At 49.6% G+C, this 10,371-nt stretch overlaps 1 protein-coding gene across 1 annotated transcript in view; it reads left to right on the plus strand.

The window, feature by feature from the left end:
- The window catches only part of KCNAB1 (potassium voltage-gated channel subfamily A regulatory beta subunit 1), a 216,812-nt gene extending 206,665 nt beyond the window's left edge, over positions 1–10,147 (plus strand). The window contains exons 13-14 of the mRNA XM_045852084.1: positions 2,798–2,886; positions 8,332–10,147. Of these exons, the coding sequence (XP_045708040.1) occupies positions 2,798–2,886; positions 8,332–8,421 (179 nt within the window). The 3' untranslated portion in view covers positions 8,422–10,147. The remainder of the gene's footprint in view (positions 1–2,797; positions 2,887–8,331) is intronic.
- Positions 10,148–10,371: the final 224 nt, after the last annotated feature.

Raw genomic sequence — 10,371 nt, forward strand, 5'->3', positions numbered from 1 at the left:
AACTTCCCCTAGCACCAAAGAGTTATAAGTGCAAAGGAGGAAATAATACAGCCTCACAAAGAAAAAGCCCTGAATCACTTGGCTTGTTGCCTTTATAGAGCATTATTTTGCCCAGGTGGAAAGAGTTAGCAATTGCCTTAAAAGGCCTGAGCGTGGCAACAGCTTAAGAGTACTAGTTGACAGCAGGGCCTTGAGCAAATGGGGCAGGAGAGGAGCTCGGACCCTCTTCCATCCACCGATCATTCATGCCTATGTTTGGTCAACAAACATTTCCTGAGCACCTGCTGTGTGCAGGTACTGGGCTGTGTGCCGAGCATCCAAACACAGATAAACACACCTCACGGCCTGATGGGAGAGTCAAAACAGTGAGCAGATCACTGTGATACAGTGCTGTAGTGAAATAATTGGGAAAGGCCCGGGGGTTTTGGAAGCAACGTCTACCGGCTCCCAACCCAGCCTTGGATTCAGGGAAGGGCTTTGGGAGAAGATAGTTCCCACGGGGAATCTCAAATGATGAGTAGATACTAGTGAGGCAAAGGAAGGGAGGAGGCAAAAAGAAATTCCAGGTCAAGGAGACTGCTTGAGCCAAGGGGATGGAGAGGATTTACAAATAATTTAGTGCTCCTGAAGCACGAAGTTCAAGGCAGGAAACGAGGGGACAAGAAGCTGGAGAGCTGGGCTAGAAAGCCAGGTGTGCCAGGGTGAGAAATGGGAACCTCATCTTATAGAACAGGAATTACGTCAGGCACACGTCGAAGAATGCTGAGCCAGGCAAGCAACATGGTCAGATTTATATCTGGAGAAACTGCTGCTGGACACGTGAAAGCTGTGCCGGGGTGGAATGGGGTAGGGGTGGGGGCCATCTGAACAAGAGGAAAAGCCAGACAGTCGGGCAGGGGCTGGTGAGGGCCTGACGGAGGGCAGCGGATAATTGAACCAGAGCCGTAATTCTCGGCTGTGGTCTCTGCATCCACACAACTCAGCAGGAAAAAAAAGTGCCATACTGATGCATGCTGTAACACGGATGAACCTCACAAATCTGTGAAGTGAAAGAAATAACTGTATTTAGCTGAAGCATCCAGAAACAGTAAGTGCCCAGGGCACAGAGCAGACGAGCACTCACCTGGGGTTGGTAGTAGGAATGGGACGGACTTTGAGAACAGGCATGAAGGAGCTTATTGAGGTGATGGAGATGTTCGAAACCTGGATCTTAATGGTGATGGTTGCACGCTTGAGACATTTACTAAAAATTACTGAATTATACACAGAATAGGTAAAAAATTTTGGTATGTAAATTTCACCTCAGTAAAGGTTTTTAAAAAAGAAAACATGGCCCCTGGATCCGCAGCATCAGCAGCACATGGGAGCTTGTCAGGAATGCAGGTTCTCAGTCCCTGCGGGGTAGCTCAGTTGTTAGAGTGTCATCCCGATTCACCAAGGTCGTGGGTTTAATCCCTTGTCAGGGCACGTACAAGAAGCAACAAATGAATGCATAAATGAGTGGAACAACAAGTCAATGTTTTCCCCTCTCTCGCAAATCAATTTTAAAAAGATGAAAGAAAAGAAAGAAAAAAATGCAGATACTTAGGCCCGCCCAGAGCTTCTGAGTTAGTAACCCTGGGGGTGGCACCCAGTAATTGCTGTTTCACAAGCCCTGGGTGGTTCTGATGCATGCTAAACTTTGAGAGCCACTGGATTAGAGAAATATTTAAATAGCAACTAGACTTGGCAATTAAAGGGGAATGTGGGATCAGAAAAGGAAAATCCCTAAGTATAAGCCCCAGGTTCCCAGAGTGGGAGGCCAAGCTGCTAGTGAAGCCACCCAGTGAGACTGGGAACACAGGACAGACGGGCTTAGGAGAAAGCAGCAAGAAGTCTGCAGTGCCTATGGGACCCCTAGCAGGGACACCCAGCAGACACTGCACCCATGGGTCTACAGAATCACCTAGTTCCAGGCAGCTACGAACTGAGAAGTCTACTGTAAGCACAAGGAGAGAGAATGAAGGACTCAGGTCCAAGAAAGGACAGAGAGACAGGTCCAGGGCAGAGCGTGGCCTCAGACAGAATCAGCACGTGGCATCCTCTGAAACTGGAGGACACGGATGTGGATTGTGTCCGTGGGAGAGTGATGAATTAATATCCCACCTGATGAACGGACTTAATTGTTTACAAAGTCAAAGGCCAGGCTATCTGCTGGGATCGAGGGGCAGGTGTTGACAGAGGGTTTTAGAGGTTACCAGAGAGGCAGAGGAAGGAGAGGAGTGAGGGATTTGAGGGTTGGGGAGATCGTCAACACAGGATGAATCCCGTGTTAGGAAGAAAGGGTCCAGAGAGGGCTGACAGGTAGGTGGAAATGAGGGAACCAGACACTCAAAGTCTGCAAGGACGCTGCGGAATAGATGAGGCGGAAGCGAGAGAATGACTAAGATGGAAAGGAGGAGGCTGTGGGCCAGCATGGACACAGGGACCCAGACGTCTGCCAGAGGGCAGTGTCAGGTGGTTTCCAGAGCAAGAACGTGGACCTGGGCTGGGGAGCTGGATTGGACGCCCCAGTTAGAGCAAGGGCCTACGTAGAAAACACAGAGCTCTAAACTCAGGATTCAAACACACGGACCCTACCAAATCCTCTCCAGGACAGGGCTGCTGCTGAGGTTTTTAATCCTGGAGTGCGCTGTCTATCCTCCCCGATGATGTTAGTAAGTTTTGGTCGCAGCAAGGGTGGCTGTAGGTGGTGTTTGCAAGCTAATCGATCATCAGGAGGGCTTCGATCCCCTGACCCAGTGTTCTCTCTTTCCAGCATGGTGCCTAAGAAACGAGGGCGTGAGCTCTGTGCTCCTGGGATCATCCACACCTGAGCAGCTCATTGAGAACCTGGGTGCAATCCAGGCAAGTACCACAGCCCTTCCCACCACTCCGGGGAGTTTCATGGTGACTTTGAAGATGTCCCCGGGCAAGGTCCTGTCTCTCCCCACATCTGTCCTTCCTCGTGGCACAGTTTCCCAGTTATATGAACGTCCCTAACAGGCTGTTTGTTCCCAGACTGGGGTGGGGGTGGGGGCGGGGGTGGGAAGTAGGAACAAAGGCATAAGAGGTAACAGAGCTTTCATGGTACATGGATCCGGGAGTGTCCTCTTATTAACAGGCAGTGTTCTCAAACCTCATTTCTCCGGATGGCGTGTGTCTGTGGGGCAGGGCACTCCACGATCCAAGCAGTGTTACACCTGGTGACCCGGTCCTCTGGCCTGACCGCGAAAGCCTGCCTAATAACCTACTTAAAATGTAACAGCCACAGAACACCACACTCACTTGTTCTTTCCACAAACACATCTGGCAGCCTAGACTGCCCTCCCAGCGTCCTGCCCGCCCTCTCCCGTCGCAGCACTTGTGACTCCGTGGTGGAACTGTCCCCGCTGGACTGTGAGCTCCCTGAGGTCAGAGACCTGTTGTGTGTCTCGCTTCTCCACTGATCTCCGGTTCTAGCACACGATACAGCCCTTAGTTACGCTCCAGAAACACCTGTTGAATGGATGTTTGTGATGTTGCTTGAAAAGAAATAGGGTCAGAATTCTAGTTTGGATGTCCAGGGTTACATTTCCCTGGCAGGAAATTCGGAGGTGCCCATCCCCACTCACAGCCCTGGGTGGATTGCCTGAGGCCGCAGGCACTGGGCGGAGCCTGCAAGGGCAGTAGGAGGGGCCAAGGGAGTTCTGAGGAGAGGGGTGGGGCTTAGCCGCTTCAGGACGTCCTCCTCCCGCAAAGGCCGAATCCCAGTCCTGGGCGCTGCTCAGCCCTGCTGAGGGCCCGGAAGCAGCCCACCCATGGCTCCTGCCATAGCCAACTCTTGCCCCACGGTATCTTTTCCTTTTGCTCACTGGGGAACAGACCTGTCTCACACCTTCTTCCCCGTCCACCTGTCCCCGAAGCAGGCACTTATCTCACCCCGTTACCTCTCCCGAGAGAAACAGGTGGAGGTGGGGACCAAGTTGACCGAACTTAAAATGTTTAGAAACCCTTTTGAATAGCCCAGGGCATGCTGGGGGTGCAGTCTTCCTCCCCCCGCCATCACCTTCATGGGGCTGTGCGGCCGTGTCATCATCTCCACCTCTGCTTCCATGAGCCCCTCGGGGCCCCTCAACTCTCCTGGATTCTGGGGGCGTCTCCACCCTGGCATGGGGAATGCTCCCTCCTAGGGAAGCCGCCCCACCATCTCTTCTTCTCACGGGTGCTCGGGAAAAGATAAAGGCTGCACAGTGACGAGGAGGAAATAAGGGAACAGTCTGTACACGAGAGCACTGGGATTCCACCCCATGATTTCAATCCCACTAACACGCAGCGAGCACGTGTTCTACGTCTGGCAGCACGCCAGGCACAGAGTGCTGGGCTCGGAATAGGACCCTGCCCTCAAGAACCCGAGGGCTAGCCGAGAGCGAGTTAGCGATCTATTCCTCAGCGCGTTCAGCAGACCTCGGAGCGCCTACCGAGACCAGGCAGGCACTAAAACATATTGTCCAGCCTTCAAGGAGCTTCCATTCTAGTGGGAGAGACACGGGGTAAATGAATACTTTCACATTGTGAGGAGGGCTCTTGTAAAGAGGGCGTTGTCATACAGACTCCTTGAGAAATGGGTGGACCCGCTTTCAGTAACGTCCTTGCCAAAGCCCCGCAGGTTGCGTGCACTCTGAAGCCTGGAAGATGAGGAGACAGCGTGCGGAAACCCAGGACAGCGCATTCCAGACGCAGGGAGGAGCTGGGTCAAGGCCCTGAGGCTGGCAGGGACTTGGCCTTTTCCGGGAACTGCCGGCCTGGGACTGGCGTGGCCAGCACACAGAGAGCAAGGGACAGTGGATGCACAGGAGTGGAGCGGCAGGCAGGGGACAGATCTCACAGGACACGAGAGGGGTCAGAGTTTTACTCAACATGTAACAAGTCCTTTGGAGAGTTTTAAGAAGAGGAGGAACATGCCATTATTAGAATTTTAGAAGATTACACTGGCTGCTGTGTGGGAAGTAAAAAGAAAGGCACGGGCAGTTGTCCAGGTGGCAGGTGATCATGGCCAGGGAGGTGAAGTGGATGGGTCCTGCAGGTTTTGGAAAGAGGTTTTGGGACTTGCTGACAGACTGGCGGGAAGAGGGAGGAACCGGGGTTCCTGTAAGGCTGACACACTGTGAGCCCTGCCATCCGGGTGAGTGCAGAGGCCTGGATGGGAAAGAGGTCACTCCTGCGCTGTGGGAGCGCTCCAGGTAGCTGCGGGCACATTTCAGGGAAAAACTAAGGCATCTTCCCACAGCATCTCCCCGGCAAGGCCCTCGCTAGTAGCGAAATGGGCCACCATGCTCTAAGGGTAAGAGAAAAGGGTAAGAGAAAAGGGAGGTAATTACCCAAGAACTGAGGCTGCCCCCGTGGGCGCTTAGCATCCACCAGGCCCCCTTCCTACTCCCATCTTCCACCAGCCGAGCACCTAAGAATCCACCCCAGGCAAGCTGTGACTGGGCCCCTCCACGGGGCAAGGAGCAGGCTGGGTGGCTGGGGGTCCAGGGCAGTACTGGGATCGGGTGCAGGATAGAAAGCTGCAGTGCCAGTAGTTGAAAGGAAATTTCTGGTGGGCCCATCAAGACCACTGTGCCAAGGGATAAAGCACACCAACGTCATGTGTGAGCTAGAGGAGCACATGTAAGTCAGAACCTCGACGGATGGGAGACGGGAGCGGAGAAGCCAGAGCTGCAGGCGGCCCGCCCTCGTCTGCACAGGCCCCTGTCCTGCCCGCTTCTACCTGAAAAGAAGAGGGTTGCCTCTCCCCTCCACCCCACCAGCCTCAAGACCCTTCTGAGGCCCCATCACCCAATCAGAGCAGTCCAGGCTCCCCAGCGTCCGGCCCTTCCCATCCGGGGCTCACCTTCCCCGGATCTCATCCCCAGCCACCAGGAACCACTGGGATCCCCAGAAGTAACAGTGGTCCTCTGCCGACAAAGGGTCCACCACCCCAGCCCACGAAAATACTGCTCCGACCCCAAGGTCCGACTCAACGGTGACCCAGCCCCGGGAGGACTTCCCTAGCACCCCACTAACTGGGCAGCACTGGCCAGACTGCCCCCTACCCACCAATTCCTCCAGTCAGTATAACGCCGACATCGCAAAACTGGTGGCCTGTGGGATGTTGTGTAATCTGTGGATGCAAGTGTTTTAAAACAGCTGTCAACATTTAAAAACTTGAGCAATCTCACATAAAATTCTGGGTGGCTTCTCTTGAAAATTTAGGTCTGTGACACTATATATACATGTTTCATGTTTTATTCAAGTACTTTTATGGTTTCAGCTTTTTTACATGTTTAAATCTCTATCTGAAATTTATTGTGGTGTAATGAGCGGAGTTTCTTTCATCATGTGGTTCACCCACTATATTTTAGCACGAAACTTCCAACAAACCCAGTTTCTAGATTTGGGTCTCACGGTTGCAATCTCACTTTAAATGACACATTAGTTTAGATCCTCAGAGACTCCTGAACTGCTGGGAAGTGTCTCCAGTGTCAAACCCCTCCTTCACCTTCTGCTAGAGAAACAGTAATCAGAACCAGTTCCCCAAACTGAGCAGCTCTGCCGCTCTACCAACCCGAGGGTTTCTGAGAAGGGCTCCCGAGTGGAGACAAGGTCGCCCTGGCCAGCGGGACTGCCGCAGAGGAAGGGTGAGGCCGCAACCGCAGGACTGGTTGTCATAACTACATTTCATCACAGTCCCCACACAGGGTCAGGCTATTCCTGTGAAGTCTGCCTCTGTCCCTTGTCTTGCGGTGTAGTGTGTGCCCTTGGCCCGCTTCTCACAATGAGTGCCTGCCCTGGGTGATCTCATCCGTTCCCAGGGCTTCAGTTAGCGTGTCCGTGCGCATGACTCAGATCCCAGACTCCCGTCCTCCTGCTTCTGGCAAGCCAGCTCCACAGCGCATTTCCACACGGACATGCCACAGGCACCGTAAACTCAACACGTCCTACCCCCCGCTTCTCCTGTGGCGTCTGATCTCCATCACCCACATCAGCGTCTCTCTCGTCACGCAGTCCGGGCATCGCCATCCTCCTCCAGTGTCTCAGATCCATGCCCCTTTTCTCCTCCACGGCCCTGTCCTAGTGAGGCCTCAGTGTCACTGCCTAGGACAACAGTACATTTCTGACCTGCCTGTCCCCTTTCCATCTGCTCCAGCTCTCCCTTCAAACTACCACCAGGTGTCTGCAGGGTTCAGTCCCAGCTGAGAAGTTCTGAGAGGTTCCCCACTGTCTACAGAATAAAGTCCCGACTCCAAAAAGAAAATGATATTCAAGGCCTCCCACCCTGTCTTCCACTCTAGCTTCTCTTTCCCCAGTTCCTACCATGGCCCTACCTCCACCACTTGTTTCACACTTGCATCACTGTGTTTCACGGACATTTTACTTTCTCATGCTATTCCATCTACCCGGGATGCCCGTTAACCCCTGGCCATCCTTCACCAAGGTTCCGACCACCAGTGGTAAACCCCTCCTTGCCCCTGGCTCGTGTAGCTCACCGGATTGAGTGCTGGCCTTGGGACTAAAGGGGTGCTGCTTCAATTCCCAGTCAGGCCTGGGTTGCAGGCCAGGTCCCCAGTAGGGGGTGCACAAGAAGCAACCACACATTGCTGTTTCCCTCTCTTTCTCCCTCCCTTCCCTTCCCTCTATGAATAAATAAAATCTTTTTAAAAATTGTTAAAAAAAAAAAATCTCGCCTTAGTCTCGAAACCTGTGCTGGCCAGCACAGTAGCCTCTAGCCACATGTGGCTATTTAGCATACGCTAGGCAGCCAGTCCAAACGCAGTGTCAGTGCAAAATGCACGGTACATTTGCAAAACTTAGTACTTTAAAAAAATGTAAAGCATCTTAAGAATTTTCTATACTGACTACAGGTTGAAATGATGTTTTGGATATAATGGGGTAAAATCATGTATTAATTTCACCCATTTCTTTTTACTGCTATTAATGTGGCCACTAGAAGATCTAAAAGTACATTACGTGGCTCACATCGTGTTTCCACTGGGCAGAGCCGCTCTGGATATATTTCTTTCAGCCTTCATTTGTGTCTCATGTCTTCCCTTATTCAGTCAACCAATAGTTATGAGCCCTAACTACGGGCCAAGTGCCCTTAGAGACACTGGAGATAACACAGGTGAACAAAACAAGGTCCCTGACCTCAAGGAGCTTAGTCTCGTGGGGAGCTTGTATTTCAGTCATGGTTCCTAAACGTACAGCAGTCTGGACAACTCTGCCTAACATCCAGCACAAAGAACAAACATCAACAACTAACGACATCTTTTGTGCTTCTCATGCCCTCAGGTTCTCCCGAAGATGACATCACATGTGGTAAATGAGATTGATAACATATTGCGCAACAAGCCCTACAGCAAAAAGGACTACAGGTCATAAGGCAATGCATGAGCCACAGGCGCTGCATGGTTAAAACATCGGTCCACACCGATACAGAAAGGTGTTACTAGCCAGTCTTTTAAATCACTTAGCAGCCGCTGCTCAACCTCTAGTGTCCCCGGACTCTGAGGTGTCTGCTGTCACTACCACTGTGCACCTGAATTATGAGCACATCTGAAAATTCACAACGAAGAAAATCCATCCTATTTTCTTATCTTGGACTGGAGTCACCTGTTCTTGCATTGCTCTCTGTACACCTCATGCTAATGCAATGGAAAGTATGTGGGCAGGAAGGACGTAGTACTTTCAGACATTTGGTAACTTAAAGAAGGCTATACAGATAGATGTTTTTACGGAAGAGCAACACTCACAGACGCAATGTGACCACACCAGAAAGAGTAGGCTATGTTCGCGCGCAAGTCCTGTTTGGGAAAATAAGCAGGAACAATTTTACATTTTTTTTCTATTCCCACATTCCTGTTGTTATCAAGTTGTTTCACTAATCATTTTCAACAAAACTGTAACTCCTAGCTTTCATTATCTTTTAAATATTCACTGTTGCTTAGCCCAAGAACAACCCTGTAGATAGCAGCTTACCCAAGGTGTCTATCAGTATTCTAATGATGTTATGTTCATTTACATGCAGAGATGGTAAAAGGGCGATTATGGTAAACTTATGAAAAGGGAGGATTACATTACTATGGAAGTTTAGCTTTGAGTAAAATGTAATGCATTTGCAATGAAATGTTCATTTTTGACTACGTTTTATGAAAACCTGCTTTATATTTTTGACTGCTTATAGACACAACTTCTGCAAGTTTATATTTTTGAGCTTTAAAAACAAATATACACAGGCTCGGGGTTTTTTCAGTAAACCTGTAAAATACCCAGAAAGGCAAATGTTTGCTGTTTAATTAGCACTGGGATTTTACAATATAATGCTTGGTGTTTTTGAGGAGTTAACAACATAAAAGGAAATCACAGGCTTTGTGAAAAATGTTGTCACCACTCAGCATATGCTGGGTGAATGAACTTGCCCAACAAAAAGCAAAATGTTAAAGAACCTCCTGATTCTGTAACCACATTATGTGCACTGAACTATATGCATGAGAGCTCACTGCATGGATTCAAGTGGCCCAGCTTTGGTGCACTCCGAAGCCGAGGTCTACCCGGCCCTGCCACTGTCGGCCACCTACCCTCCGGAATACTCCACGGGAGGGAAACTGGGGGGAGTATATTGTGTGTACCTGTTAGAAGAGAGAAAAACAATTTTTTTTTCTCTTTTTGGGGTTGTATGTTGGGGGCGGGAATGCTGTAACTCTATTTGGATATCTAAGCATGTACAAAATTTTAACTTAATTTTCTGGCCAGCTGGTCCCTCATATAGAAATCATTGAGATTTACAGAAATATATCAGCTTTAAATGCTATTTTATACCATCATTTCCAGATATGTATTTCATAGTAAAGTTCTAAATCTCAAAATGTTAATGTGAAATACCAATAAATTTCCTCTTTGGTTACTACTATCTGTATTCAATTAAGGAAATAGTTTGGGTTTTGCCCCAAAGTATCAGAGTGATGATGAAAATGGATCACTTCTCAGTTGTTTCTGTGAATTCAATCAGCGAACTGCTGTATGTGTAAATGAGCCGAAGTTGTCTGACTGAAGCTGCAGTTTAACCTATTAATTTGCTTAGAGTAATAAACGCATTTTGTGCATTTAATGTTTTTTATCTGATCTTCCTTTCACGAGAAGGCTGTGTGTGCGTGCATATATATCTATATATGGCTGGAGATACATACCTCCACCTATCCAGCTTCATAAAACAGGCAGTAACATTCATTTAATAAAAATTATGTTGGCAAGTAGGCTACAATGAATGATATCTAAGAAAAATAGCAGTGATCAAGAATTAAACTGCAATCTATATTTTTCTTATTAATGGAG

This window comes from Phyllostomus hastatus, unplaced genomic scaffold (assembly GCF_019186645.2).
Source record: "Phyllostomus hastatus isolate PE091 unplaced genomic scaffold, TTU_PhHast_1.1 phas_contig_86, whole genome shotgun sequence".
NCBI classification, from domain to species: domain Eukaryota; kingdom Metazoa; phylum Chordata; class Mammalia; order Chiroptera; family Phyllostomidae; genus Phyllostomus; species Phyllostomus hastatus.